At 41.7% G+C, this 15,685-nt stretch overlaps 1 protein-coding gene across 3 annotated transcripts in view; it reads right to left on the minus strand.

Annotated features, from left to right (window-relative positions):
- Positions 1-1,231: 1,231 nt before the first annotated feature.
- Positions 1,232-15,685, minus strand: part of pdpr (pyruvate dehydrogenase phosphatase regulatory subunit) — a 65,003-nt gene continuing 50,549 nt past the window's right edge. For 2 of the 3 annotated variants that reach the window (XM_087996026.1, XM_043707236.2), the window contains exons 17-18: positions 14,662-14,844; positions 12,735-14,152 (exon numbers count right to left, since the gene is read on the minus strand). In XM_087996026.1, the coding sequence (XP_087852152.1) occupies positions 13,748-14,152; positions 14,662-14,844 (588 nt within the window). In that variant the 3' untranslated portion in view covers positions 12,735-13,747. Of the gene's footprint in view, positions 2,763-12,734; positions 14,153-14,661; positions 14,845-15,685 lie in introns of those variants that run through there. The other variant, XM_087996027.1, reaches the window with a different exon arrangement.

Raw genomic sequence — 15,685 nt, forward strand, 5'->3', positions numbered from 1 at the left:
GCTTTTAAGGTTTATTTTTCCATTTCAAGTTGCTTCATCTGTAATTGAACACTCCCATCTCAATTAAATTATCATTTGGTTTGCTTTGTCCTCTTCCAATTTCAAATATTGTGCTATTCCCTCAATTATATCCATTTTCCAAATTTCTTTAAAACGATGAAGCACATGCAGTTCTATGATGTAGGAATGGTTTTTTTTAAGGGTCTATTTGTTTTTTTCCTTTGTTTCCTCCATCTCTCATGAAAGGAATTGATGTTTTATACAGAAATTACATTTGAAAAAAATCATACTAACTCATGTCAATTTGGACTTTTATGGTATTCTTTAGTCAGTTGGATTTAATAAATGGCAAAGCCAAAATCTCACTTTTTCTGAACAAAGATCAGGGAATTTTATTGAGGCCTGAACAAGGTCTCAAAGTGATCATTGGTCTTACACAACATGCAATAGCTTTTCTGAAGTGCAGAAAGTGAACTGACTAATGAGCTCATTTACAATAATGCAGAGTACACACCTGCTGGTAAACTCTCTGCATGTCAGTATGCAGCTGTGTATTGCTATACTTTGTTTTAAGTAGTCCCAAATGGGGTAGTTTTGTTATTATGAAGGCCATGTCGAACACATCCCCAAAAAGCACCATGTGCTTGATCCAACCTCTTGATCAAAATATTACCATCATTTTCAATGCTTATTATCTGTAAGAGACTTTTGCACAAGTCATCAAGGAGACTGAAATGAAGGAAAATCCACAAGTTGTGCCATGGCTATAACATTGTTCAAGCAAGAAACAAATAGTAAATGCTTGGAATGTGGTGGCAGTAATATAATTAAGTATGGGAGGTGTGTGGTGTAAGATAGGATGCATAGAAAGATCCCAAAGCCTATAGATCATAGTGCGCGTTAAACACCATGAATCATGGGAATGCCCTTCATTGATTAGGTGCCCCATGGGATTGTGTATACAAAGTAAGGGGGAAGGACATAATTACCATGCTGTATATGAAGGTATTCAGGATCTCCACACAATTTTGAATTTAATATATTTGAACATATAGTGACTGGAGTCAACACTAATTAAGGAAGCTTACCACCATCTTCTCAAGGGTAACTGGGGGTGAGCAATAAATGCTCGCCCAACCAGCATAGCTCATATAACCTGTATGAACATAAACAGAAAAAAAAAGTCCTCATCTCTGTCTGAAATGCAATGGCCCTTTATTTTTAAATTGCATCCTTTGGCTCCAATCTCGCTTGTAGGAGCATAACCCCCCCGCCACCGACTGACCTTGGATGAAAACTCGGGAGGCAGGCAGAATTCAGGCAAGTGGAAGATGTTTATTCAAGCAGAAACTGGTTAAGGCAGGGAAAGGATCATCCTCAATTATTCACTTAGGCTCAGATTGGAAGAAAGATCAATAACACACTAACTTTACAGTAAAAAAGTGTTTTTATATATTTTGAGTTAGTGATCACATACAACGTGGTCACTATGTCCTTTCCCCTTACTTTGTATACCCAATCCCATGGGGCACCTAATCAATGATGGGTATTCCCATGATCTCATGTTGTTTAACAGGGACTATGATCTATAGGTCTTGGCATCTTTCTATGCATCCTATTCATTCACATTCCAAAGTTAACTGCTACACTCATTCCAGTCTCTCAGGTTAGCTTATCTCTAAGGACAGTTTGAATTCTGTTATTCATTGTATTTCATTTTATCAAACTCAATTACTCTTATATTTTCCACTGTCCTAATTATATGTGTAAAAAGAAATACAAAAGACAGGTAGTTTCAACTTACTTGCTATAAGGTTTATAATATGCACATCTGTTATAAAGTTATACTGTGTAAAATTATACAGCTATTCTTACTGTCAGGATTCTGTAATTAATGGGTCATGAACAATCTATCTTGAAGACATTTCCTAAAGCTAGCTAACTTCACAGAGGTCTAAATGCTTTTTCTTTAATACTTTCATTAAGAGTTGTATATATACACACACACACCTATTTTATGTTTCAAACTACCCCTATGATTCTGAAACCTTTATCTAGAACCTGTTTTTTAATATTCTGAGTAACTTTAAAAATAACTATTTTCTACAAACTAACCTTAGATGTTGTTCTGATAGCCGCTTGGGGAGTTGACTGGGCTGTGTCCTGTACCTGTTTTATTCATTCACTGTGTTATGGACCAGGCCAGACTCTCTCAAAACATTTCAAGAAAGTAGCTCCAGATCCTAACTTTGCTAGTTGTTTTAAGCAGGTGTATAGTGGATATTCTAGGAGTGATGCAGCTGACCCACCCACTTAGTTTTAAACAAAACAGAATTTATTTGCAAGATTACCGAATAAAACACAAACAAAACACAATACAGAATAACAACTATCCGAAAACCAACAGACTATCCCAACTTAATGATGTTGTTCCAAATACTTGCAACAGTCCCTATAAACACCCCTTGGCAAAAAAGGAAAAATCAAACACAGGGTCGTACAGGAGAAATGTCAGAGAGAGGGAAGATCAGCATGAACCTGCTTCTTTGGGTCCAGCAGCTTCACAACTCTGCCTGCTAAAATCAAACCAAGCCAGAAAAAAGCTGAGCTGGGAGAATTGTCCACTCATCTTTCATTATACAAGTGTTCTATTTTAAACTTGAAACCCTTTTGTCCGAGGCAGTATCTGTTAGTTATAAGCAAATTGGTCCTAAAACGCTTCAAATCCAGACCTCCCGGAGTCTCTGGGTTTATGACCCCCTCTGAAAAAAAGCAAGAACAACACAACCTTGTTAAAGGAGCAGCATCATCACAACTGGGACAATTATTCTAACATTAATGAAAACCAAGATTAGTCACATGCTCTTATCAAAACTTTCTGGAATGGCATACTCATGACCTTGGTGTAACTCTGTTCAAAGGTGCTGTGTGTCTTTTAATTAAAGGCTAGCACGGACGTTTCGTCTTATTTGCCTCCTATCAGCCATCTTGTGTTTTAGAGCTTGGACAGGCTGCCTTTTTATTTGTCGGCCATTTTATCTGAGCAGACATGGGCCATTTTGTTATAACTTGTACAGTGCACCCCTACATCATCCATATTGGGAAACATTCTCTTAGTAGGTAGGGGCTTTACTCAATGAAATTTAGAAGAATGACAGATGATCTTATTAAAATATAAAAGATTCTGAGTGGAATTCACAAATATATGCTGAGAGGATGCTTGCTCTTTTGGGGTAATTTAGAAGAATAAGACTTTTTTAAAAAAAAAAAGTGCCTGAAAGGCTGTGGTGACGTGGTAGTGTCTCTACCTCTGAGACAGGTGGGCCAGGTTCAAATCCCACCTGCTCCAGAAGTGTATCATAACGTTTCTCAAGAGGCTGATTAGAAAGTATCTTAAAAATAAGATCTCCCATTTAAGGTGGTGAGGAGGTGGAATTTTTTTCTCTTAAATGATTCTGAATCTTTAGAACTCTCTTTCACAGACTGCACTGGAGGCAGACAACTTTAAAAATGTTTTTTTCGATACTGGTTCATGCAGAACAGAACTGACTAAAAAATAATGTTCCTCGACTACAGGGTGCAGACTCAATGGTGCCAACTCTTAACAAAGTGCCTGATGAAACTGCTTGTGCAATGATGCAACCAGGAAGTGAAAAATTGAACTCTATGTTAAAAAGGTGAATGTGACTTTCATTGAGAAGCCAGGCCATTTAAAAAATACTTTTATTCTGAATTGTGAAAATTCAAATTCACAGTTATTCCAAACCATTTTATGGCTGTGACAAACACATGCTGCATCACTGAATATACACAAGACTGATTTACTCAGATTTTTGCTCTTTAAAAGGAGTCATGAGTTATGAGGTTATGATAATAGGCAGGAAAATGAAGTTAAGGCCACAACCAAATCAGCCATGATCGCACTGAATGGCAGAGCATGTTAGAGGACTTGAATGGCCTTGTACTACTTTCATTTCTTTTGATCGTATGACTTAATGGCCTTACATTAAATAGAAAAGTAGGTCAAATGTTTCCTGAAATAAATTGTTAGGAGTTTCTTCTACGATGAAAAACATGTACAGTTGCACTGGTTTAACATTTTAAGAGATTACTAATGAAGTTTATACCGAAATACAATAGCATCCTCTTTGATGAAAATTTTGACCCGAGAAATCAAAAAGCAGCAAATAAGTAAATATGTGCAATGTTGAATTAACAGCCAAGTACCAGTCCCTCCTGGTACTCTGAACCTGCTATTTTTTTAGCGAGATTAATGAAGTTACATTTTGAAAGTTACTAATAAAAAGTATATCTGGAGTCTAGCATACATCTAACATTAAATCACAGTCTTGTGGCAAATTTACAGAGCATGCAAATTCAAAGTGAATGTTTCGGTTTGTGATAAATGTAGAACATCTCTCCAGTGTTGCTAATTTTCAGAAATGCAGATTCACATAATCATTTCTATTGTTTAAGTATACTGTAAACTTCTCTCATTACAAGTAGAACGTGAAGTACAGTAAGTTGTCCACTGAAATCTTCAGATTAAAGGGGTGTAATAGTTATGGACAGACATGGAAAATTTAGTGAAATCAAAACCTTACATGTAAATTTTTAGAACGTTTACTGGTGGCTATAGCATCAATGTTGATAACCAACTAATCGTGACTGCCAAATAAAGATAATATTCTTCTAGATGAAGATGTTGACACAGATCTATAATCATTGACAAACTCTGTTATTCAAACACTAATTAAAGTAACCTGCATGTCTTTGTCATAGCCATAAAATGGTTTGGAATAAATGTGAATTTGAATTTTCACAATTCAGAATAAAAGCATTCTTTAAATGGCCTGGCTTCTCAATGAAAGTCACGTTCACCTTTTTAACATAGAGTTCAATTTTTCATTTCCTGGTTGCATCATTGCACAAGCAGTTTCATCAGATACTGTGATAAGAGTTGGCATCTTCGAGGAGAAAGTGAGGTCTGCAGATGCTGGAGATCAAAGTTGAAACTTTATTGCTGGAACAGCACAGCAGGTCAGGCAGCATCCAGGGAACAGGAGATTCGACGTTTCGGGCACAGGCCCTTCTTCAGGAATGAGCAGAGAGTGTTCAGCAGGAGAAGATAAAAGGTAGGGAGGAGGGACTTGGAGGAGGGGCGTTGGAAATGTGATAGGTGGAAAGAGGTCAAGGTGAGGGTGATAGGTCGGAGTAGGAGGGAGGCGGAGAGGTCAAGAAGAAGACTGCAGGTCAGGAAGGCGGTGCCGGGCTGGAGGGATTCGGCTGAGACAAGGTGGGGGGAGGGGGGATGAAGAAACTGGTGAAGTCCAAGTTCATCCCCTGTGGTTGGAGGGTTCCCAGTCGGAAGATAAGACGCTCCTCCTCCGACCGTCGCGTTGTTGTGGTTTGGCGGTGGATGAGTCCAATGACCTGCATATCCTCGGTGGAGTGGGAGGGGGAGTTGAAATGCTGTGCTACAGGGTGGTTGGGTTGGTTCGTCCGGGTGGCCCAGAGGTGCTCTCTGAATCGCTCCGTAAGTAGGCGGCCTGTCTCCCCAATATAGAGGAGGCCACACCGGCTGCAGCGGATGCAGTAGATGATGTGGGTGGAGGTGCAGGTGAATCTGTGGCGGATATGGAAGTTTCCTTTGGGGCCTTGGAGAGAAGTGAGGGGGGAGGTGTGGGCGCAAGTGTTGCACCTCCTGCGGTTGCAAGGGAAGGTGCCGGGAGTGGAGGTTGGGTCGGTGGGGAGTGTGGATCTGACAAGGGAGTCGCGGAGGGAGTGGTCTCTACGGAAAGCTGATAGGGGAGGGGAGGGAAATATATCCTTGGTGCTGGGGTCTGTTTGGAGGTGGCGGAAGTGACGGCGGATGATGCGCTGTACATGGAGATTGGTGGGGTGGTAGGTGAGGACCAGTGGGGTTCTGTCCTGGTGGCGGTTGGAGGGGCGGGGCTCAAGGGCGGAGAAGCGGGAAGTGGAGGAGATGCGGTGGAGGGCACCGTCGACCACGTCGGGGGGGAAATTGCGGTCCTTGAAGAAGGCGGCCATCTGTGTTGTACGTATTTTGAACTGGTCCTCCTGGGAGCAGATGCGGCGGAGACGAAGGAATTGGGAGAATGGGATGGCGTTTTTACAGGGGGCAGGATGGGAAGAGGTGTAGTCCAGGTAGCTGTGGGAGTCGGTTGGTTTGTAGTAGATGTCCGTGTTGATTCGGTCGCCTGAGATAGAAACAGAAAGGTCTAGGAAGGGGAGGGAGGAGTCCGAGACTGTCCAGGTGAATTTGAGGTCGGGGTGGAAGGTGTTAGTGTAGTGGATGAACTGTTCAACCTCCTCGTGGGAGCACGAGGTAGCGCCGATAGAGTCATCAATGTAGCGAAGGAAAAGATGGGGGGTGGGGCCAGTGTAGTTGCGGAAGATGGATTGTTCCACATACCCTACGAAGAGGCAGGCATAGCTGGGGCCCATGCGGGTGCCCATGGCTACTCCTTTTGTTTGGAGAAAGTGGGAGGATTGGAAAGAAAAGTTGTTCAGGGTGAGGACCAGTTCGGTCAGTCGAAGGAGGGTGTCGGTGGAAGGGTACTGGGTGGTACGGCGGGAAAGGAAGAAGCGGAGTGCTTTGAGTCCTTCGTGATGGGGGATGGAGGTGTACAGGGACTGGATGTCCATGGTGAAGATGAGGCGTTGGGGACCGGGGAAGCGGAAATCCTGGAGGAGGTGGAGGGCGTGGGGGGTGTCACGAACGTAGGTGGGGAGTTCTTGGACTAATGGGGACAGGACCGTGTCGAGGTATGCCGAGATGAGTTTGGTTGGGCAGGAGCAGGCTGAGACGATGGGTCGTCCGGGGCAGTCAGGTTTGTGGATTTTGGGCAGGAGGTAGAACGGGCGGTGCGGGGTTGTGGGACTATGAGGTTGGAGGCGGTGGATGGGAGGTCCCCTGAGGTGATGAGGTTATGGATGGTCTGGGAGATGATGGTTTGGTGGTGGGGGGTGGGGTCATGGTCAAGGGGACGGTAGGAGGAGGTATCTGCGAGCTGGCGTTTGGCCTCAGCGACGGTCGGAGGAGGAGCGTCTTATCTTCCGACTGGGAACCCTCCAACCGCAGGGGATGAACTTGGACTTCACCAGTTTCTTCATCCCCCCTCCCCCCACCTTGTCTCAGCCGAATCCCTCCAGCCCGGCACCGCCTTCCTGACCTGCAGTCTTCTTCTTGACCTCTCCGCCTCCATCCTACTCCGACCTATCACCCTCACCTTGACCTCTTTCCACCTATCACATTTCCAACGCCCCTCCTCCAAGTCCCTCCTCCCTACCTTTTATCTTCTCCTGCTGAACACTCTCTGCTCATTCCTGAAGAAGGGCCTGTGCCCGAAACGTCGAATCTCCTGTTCCCTGGATGCTGCCTGACCTGCTGTGCTGTTCCAGCAATAAAGTTTCAACTAAGAGTTGGCACCATTGAGTCTGCACCCTGTAGTCAAGGAACATTATGTTTTAGTCAGTTCTGTTCTGCATGAACCAGTATCGAAAAAAACATTTTTAAAGTTGTCTGCCATACAGTCACTTACCTAACACCCTGACGTCCTAACCTTATTTATCTTACACACTTACTTTGCACAGGTACTGTCAGTGTGACTGTCATGTTGGACATTTAAATAACAAAACATGGCAGCTACTGGTATGAAATGCGAGCATGGTTGGACATCTCCCTCCTATTCTGAACTAATCAAATTTAAAGAATGCTCCATATTGCTGGAGGAACCCTCATCGGAATCTCCTGTCAGAAACAGAGCTCTTTCTCAACATAAAAAAGTGAGCAGTTTGGGAACTGGAGTGTGATTTGCCACCTTGGAATTATTTTCTAAATAGTTCTGTGCTGCATAGACTGGTCCTGAAATAAACTATTTTTCTTTAGGGTTCAATGCTATACAGTATCTGTAGTTGAGAAACTACAGCAACTTTAATTTTGTTTAAAGATTTGTCTGCTGTACTGTATTTGAGGTACTTGCTCTATAAACTTCATTCTTAAAAATGGTTTTCTGCAAGCAAGAAACCCCCTCCTTGCTTCACTATTCTTCACTTAAGCTAGTTTTGATTCTAGGTTATTTCATTTCCTGGACACAAAGTGAAATTGCTTGTTTGCGTGAAAAATGCTTCACTGCATCTTTCTACAAATAAGGAACAGGAGCCATTTTAAAGCCATTGACAGAGCAGACAGTGTAGTGGAGCAATAAGGCCCTTTTACGACATGATTTAGTACTGCTAAGTTCTTTCACATGAGTTGGAAACACCCAGCAAGTAGCGGTAATGATCTGCTGTTTGTAGAAATCAAGGAAAGTCATCAACCCAAAATTGAAACTGGCAGAATAAAGTTGATATCACTAGAGGCCTGGGGCTCCTCCTTATGACATTTGGAACAATCCATGATAATGGCAAAAAAAATCAAACCCAGGTATCTTGAAGTGCTGGCAAGGTGACATCCTAGATCTAGGATTGTGGCTTATCCGACATTCCACATGCCCACCTTCCAGCAGTTTTCCTGTAAGCCTCGATTCATTTACTGAACTAAAAGCAGCATCATGGAGAACTTGGAAAGACCCTGGGGATTCTCGGTAAAATCCACTATTAGGTTCTTCTAGGGGACGGTCACCCAAGAAAAAGCATAGTCGTACAGAATGAACACGGTAAGAACTCACAGTCAGAACTTAAATGTTGGTCAGGATGGTTTGTTTGTTTAAAGATGTGTGCCTGACTACCTAACAGTAGGATGTCTGGGATGCATCTAGTACTGATACAGGACCAGCTGATAAAATCCTTGCCCAGTTAAGAGAGTCATTGAAAAAGATGGGTACTTAGCAGAGCAAATTTTCCAATGTTGATGAGATGAGGCCTTTTTGGAAATGCATGTCCCAGTGAACATCCATTTCATAGGGAAGATGGCACCATAATTTATAGTTGCCAAAGACTGCCTAACTCTTTTGCTTGGTGAGAATGCTGGGCGTTTTAAGTTTAAGCTCTTGATGGTGTATTAGTCCAAGATGCCTCAAGCATTGACGGGTCACTCCAAGGAACAGTCGCTGTATACCATCCTTGCCTAGATGTCTCAAGCATTTCTGAAGATGATCAACTCTTAAAAAATCTAGTGGGAAAAATGAAAATAAATATTTTTGGCATAAATTTAAGGCTGTGATGATTCCAGCTATTCATTCCATTAATTGCACTAGCAACTTGCTATTGCATGCTGCTTTTAATTCAAAGCCAGCAGGGTCTTCAAACAATCCTCAATATCCACAGCAACATCAAGATCTTCACCTAAATCAAAATGCCCATTACCCAGGCTTTAAATCACTCAAAGCCACATCCAGGATGTCCTCAAGCACTTACAAAGACATTAAACATCTCCACAATGACTTTCTGAGCAATATCCGGCCTTATCAACCACCTCAGAACCCATCAGCTGGATTGGAAGCAAATTATCTCTGAGCCACTGGGACTACTTAACAGAGACTGGTGTACATTATTTAATTTGAACTCATGCAGTATTTCTCTTATATTCAGGGACAAATTTATTTTGCAAGATTTTCTCCTAGAAATGCAGAGTGTTGTGCGTGTATAGTTTGGTATTTAACTTATTTAACAGCTTTTGACTGGAGCAAACAGTCTTGCAGGAAACTTGATTCAATAATAAACCAATAAGGAATGATACGTCACTTAATGCCAATCCATTTAAAATGTTGCAGTTTCTAGGAATAACTATAACATTAAGTGAGGACTTCAAGCAAAATATCACTGAACTGGTACTGCAGTTACATGAATATTTCTCTGAGAGAGAAAACAAAGAGCCGGGTTCACTACCCTTCCTCAAATTTTCCTGAAATTCCCAAATCATAAGAAGAATTAACCATGAAAGAAGAGAACCTATGTAATTAGCGGCCGCTCAAGTTCGATTTGATCAAAAGAAATTGGCAGATTTTTGGGTCCAAAACACAGTATCCTCAGCAATCACAGAGCTGTCAAGGATTGTGTTGCTGTTCACCCCACAAAGTACTTAGAGTCATAGAGATGTACAGCACAGAAACAGACCTTTAAGTCTAACTCGTCCATGCCTACCAGGCAGCCTAATCTAGTCCCATTTGCCAGCACTTGGCCCATAAAACCTCTAAACCCTTCCTGTTCATTTACCCACCCAGATGCCTTTTTAAATGTTGTAATTATACTAGCTTCCACCATTTCCTCTGGCAGCTCATTCCACACACGCACCACCCTTTGTGCGAAAACGTTGCCCTAAGACATTTTAAATCTTTCTCCTCTCACCCTAAATCAATGCCCTCCAGTTCTAGATACCCCCGCCACCGGGAAAAGACCTTGTCTATTTTCCCAACCATGTCCCTCCTGATTTTATAGACCTCAATAAGACCACCTCCAGCCTCTGATGCTCCAGGAAAAATAGTCCCAGCTTATTCAGCCTCTCCCTACAGCTCAAACCTTTCAAACCTGGCAACATCCTTGTAAATCTTTTTTGAACCCTTTCAAGTTTCACAACATCCTTAAGGAGGGAGATAAGAGTTGCACACAATATTCTTAAAGTGGCTTAACCAATGTCCTGTACAGCTGCAACATGACCTCCCAACTCCTGGGGTACTCAATACTCTGACCAGTAAAGGAAAGCATGCAAACGCCTTCCTCACTATCCTATCCACCTGGGACTCCATATTTGAGGAGGTATGAACCTGCACTCTAAGGTCTCTTTGTTCAGCAACACTCCCAAGGACCTTACAATTAAGTGTATAAGTCCTGCTAAGATTTGCTTTCCCAAAATGCAGCACCTCGCATTTATCTAAACTCCATCTGCCACTTCTCAGCCCATTGGCCCATCTGATCAAGATCCTGTTGTAATCTGAGGTAACCTTCTTCACTGTTCACTACACCTTCAATTTTGGTGTCATCTGCAAGCTTACTTACTTTACCTCCCATGTTCACATCCAAATCATTTACATGAATGATGAAAAGCAATGGACCCAGCACCGATCCTTGTGCCATGCCACTGGTCACAGGCCTCCAGTCTGGAAAGCAAAGGCTCCACTACCACCACCTGTCTTCTACCTGTGAGCCAGTTCTGTATCCAAATGGCTAGTTCTCTTTGTATTCCATCTGATCTAACCCTGCTAACCAGTCTAACATGAGGTACCTTGTCAAACACCTTACTGAAGTCCATTTAGATCACATCCTCTGCTCTGCCCTCATCAATCCTCTTTGTTACTTCTTCATAAAACTCATGAGACATGATATTGCATGCACAAAGCAATGTAGACTATCCCTAATCAGTCCTTGCCTATCCAAATAAATGTAAATCCTGTCCCTCAGGATACTCTCCAACAAGACAATCCATTGACAATAATACATTAAAATATTCATATAGACAAATGTTTATATGTAATTAAAATATCTATGAAACCTGTGATCGTTAGGATAGTTAAGAAACAAAATGCAATAAGAAATTACTGTTATGCTAAGTGTCAGGTGGATATCTATCTATTACTATTAAGTCTATTTATTACCCTGTAATATTTTACCGGGTATAACTTAAATACAGCTCATATCTGCTTCAGTAACTGAAATGGATGATTTTGCCATAGTAGTTTTTTTTTGAAAATGTACCTCCTGATCCATGATTTTGGAAGATCATGTTCATAATGCTTCCTTCCAAAAGAATTAATCTGTACCACCCAGATTTGCACTGATTGCATAAGTTGAACTGATAAAACTATTGCTAGCCAAAGTGTATCGTTCTACAAAAAAGTAAAAATTCTGTTGGTCGTAAATGGTGGCGGTTGGTGATTTCATATACATGCCTACATTTTCTGATTATTCAGAGGATCTTCATGTTTTAAAAAAAAGGAAGCAAGAATTTTCTAGACAATTACCCCAGGATGGCTGAATACATACCCTCTGCATTGTCACCATATCCAATATCACTGAAAATGAAAACATTTACCTTGAAATTTCAACAGACTATCTTTGTATGAAACCTGAAATATAGATTGCTAATAAATAGTCTTTTCATTGTCACCACAAACCGGAACAGTAAAGGAGAAGCCTGGTTTTATCCAAACACACAATTTCTTGTGTCAGCATCACAGACTAACATAGATAATTTTTAAAATATTGATGGACTATGTATGTGGTTAACAATGCGATAATGACTAGATAACCTGTTTTTTTTGTGATGCTGACTAGGCCACCAGGGATAACTCATCTGCTAGTGCCATGGGATCTTTCTCATCCACTTTAAGAGGCAAATGAGGCCTTGGTTTAACATCTCATCGAAAAGAAAACATATCCAACATTGCAGTATTCCTGCAGTGATGCACTGGACTGTCAACATTGATTTTTATGCACTCAAGCTTGGAGTAGGACTTGAACCTAGGACCTTGTGGTTCAGAGGCAAGAGGGCTATCACAACTATGCCACAGCTCACACTGGTATTATTAAAACAGGCCAATGATACCGAATCTACAGTACTGACCTCTGCCACAATTAGGATTAGCTTACATGCTTTAGATAAGAGATACTCTTGGTCTCCACTGCATCATGCTGCAGAGTGACCCATTTAGACAAAGTGTGAATTCATTGAAAGCACTAACAGAGATGAGATTAACGGTACAAACAGAACCTGTAGGTTATTAATTCTGAATAATTGTATGAGAACAAAAATAATTTGAGAAACACTCCTGTAATGGATAGAGCAACAGACCAGAATTTAATTCCTGTCATTGATTGCAGCTTTTGAAATGTTGTTTTGAAGGAAAGTATTAACTTTATTAAAAGTGACAGCACTGAATTGTGTTAAACTGTAGTCTATCTCACTGTTATGAAACAGGTGCAACAATGGGGGAAGCAATCTTTCATTTACTTCTCTCTCCTACAAAGTCACTAGAAAACAGTCATTCAAGCTCATATTCAATCTATTATGCACCAAATAATTTTTAAAATTATTATATTAATTGCCTTTCATTTCAGACTCAATGTAAGAAGAAACATCCTAATCTGAATGGGTTACTCGCAATCAGCTGGACACTACTGTGTTCGTATTTTCCTTCAACAATACTCTTGTAATCAAGCTTTCTGACAAAAACAATTGTAAACCCTCAGTGAAAATTGGCAGGATCTTAGACTAGGGTTTCAGGCTCCTTCCTGGAAAGCTGGGTAACGACTACTCTGCTGGTATTATTCTGCAGAGAAACGAGGGAAGAGGAAAAAGATCAGTTTGGCTGGGGTACTTAATTTTCGCCAATTCACTTGCAAGTTGAAGGCATGATAAGGCATTGTTACTGCTATGCCTGTGTAATCAGTAAAGGTTAGATCTGTAGTCATGTCATCTAGATGGTAGCAGCACATGTCTATACTGACTTTCCAAACTCAACTGAGAGATGGGGTACAAAGAAGTTGCAATGATCCTGAGGTCCACTTTCAGAATCACACTCACTTTTCCTCAGAGGACAGCAGCATTTTCCTCTATACAATAAACGAAAAGACAAGAGTGGTGCTCACATGTAGGGCTGAATGTGAGACATTCAGAACAATTTTTTTTTATCCGTGTTTATATACACAAAGTGTCTGTGCAGAATAGAAAAAATAGCTATGCACACCATCAACAATTATAATGGTCGTTTGCGTTCCCCAACCTCCCTTCTTGGAACTGCATCATTGACCCTTCGCCACCTTCAACTCAAAGATGTTGCTGAGGCTCTTATTTCCCCTGAAAGCTACTCAGTTCCATTTCATCTTTCCTCCTCTTCTGTGTAAACAAGGAGCTGAATGGATAAAGTTTGGCCTTTGCCCGGAAGCGCTGTCCAGCAATCTCAATCTCATAATCACCACGATTGACAAAGTCTGGGTTCACCACCAGTTTAGCTCCAGTACCTTCTTCATATTGGTGAACAAAGCCCAGGCATACATGGCGAGCCAATGTGTAACTATAAGCGCTACTAGTTGTCATGCCAACATAGTGCCCATTTCTGTATATAGGTTCTCCCCACCAAGGCCAAAGGTCAAGGTCAGTGTCATGATCATCCAGGATAAACATGGTAAACCGACGGCAAACTCCCTCCTGCCTTTGTTGCAACAGAGCATCACGGCCAATAAAATCAGTCCCCTACAATTAAACAAAGAGAAGGTTAACCCATAAAAACAGAAAACCCTCGGACACAATACGAGCAGCGTTACTTTCTGCCCAAAGTAACATATGTGACTTGATATGTAGATTTCAGAACCATTATTGTCCACTGCTCCATATAAATCAATTTACATGAGTCTCCACAAATAGATTATATTCAAACCCATCCATTAAGACACAGGACTCCTTTTCAATCTCCCAGTCATCTCACAACCCCATCCACTCAGCCTTCCCACTGCCTTTTCTTTGACAGAGTGTATCAGCAGATATAAAATGAGCAAGAGCAAAAAGGGTGAGATTGAGGGGGAGCAGAGCAAGAAAGGAAGGTAAATATAGAAAACGTATTGGTGCATGCGCGCACACAAACACACACACGTGCACGCGCACACGTAACTCCACTCTTCCACCCATGTCACTTTGCAAAATTGAATATATTGTTTCCTCTTTAATATGAATTCTTCCCAGTTAAACTCCAAACACACAAGCACCTTATCAAACTTTACTCGGAATTCACGTCCACACTCCAGTGGTGTTGAAAATGTGTCCAGGTCTTGACCCCAAAAGGCGAAGAACTTTTCGATACGTAGGCTGCGCAGTGCATAGTACCCAGCATTCCGGATTCCATATTTCTGCCCCACATTCATAATTTCATTGTAGACATGAAGAGCATACTGAAAAAGGAGCAGCAGAGTCAAAGACATGACAGTTTATCCATCAGCCTGGTTACTGCAATGTCCTATATGTGCTCAGGTTTGTTGAAGCTACTTTCCAGTAGTTCACACAAGTGGTTTTCAATCTGTGTGAACCTGGCCAAGTAGAGCTGCCAGCAGCATAAACATTTGGCAGGCAGAACACTACAGTCAAATCCTGAGAGTTCCTAAAGTAAAACATCTAACCACCAGGGGGATTCATTGGAGATCAGTCAGGCACATTCCTGGCTGATTTTAACTCTCTCCAGCTCAAAGCATGGAATCTAAGAACAGCAGTGCTTCTAATGCCAGCTCAGTGGAAATTGACAGCACAGATCTTAGTTGAACTGCTTTGCAATGCTTTGCCCATTACACATTTCATCATCTTATTTCAAATATGCTAGACCTATACAGTATACTTAAGGAAGAACTGTGGCAAATTTCCAAGTCAGGGTGTTAAGTAAATGAAGGAGGGGAATCTCCTATTCTATTTGCTGGTACACTCTTGTCAAAGAAAGTAGGAAAAAGGCAGTGTTCCTGCCTTTGACCTTCTCAGTTGTGATTGTGGGTTTGGAAGGTGCTGTCTAAGCTGTCTTGATGAATTTCTGTAATGCACTTGTAGCTGCTGCTGAATGTCACAGCTGGAGGGAGTGAATATGAATGTGCTGCGAATTAAGCAGGCTACTTTCTCCTGGGTGGTATCCAGCTTCTTGAATGTTGTTGGGAGTCAATTTCATCCAGGCAAGTGGGAATGTTCCGTCAGACTCCTTGATTGTGCCTTGTCAATGGTAGACAGGCTCTGGAGATGAGACTGGATTAGTGG

The sequence above is a fragment of the Chiloscyllium plagiosum genome, unplaced genomic scaffold, assembly GCF_037043375.1.
Source record: "Chiloscyllium plagiosum isolate Xiang-an unplaced genomic scaffold, Cpla_swu_hap1 HiC_scaffold_17, whole genome shotgun sequence".
Classification (NCBI taxonomy): domain Eukaryota; kingdom Metazoa; phylum Chordata; class Chondrichthyes; order Orectolobiformes; family Hemiscylliidae; genus Chiloscyllium; species Chiloscyllium plagiosum.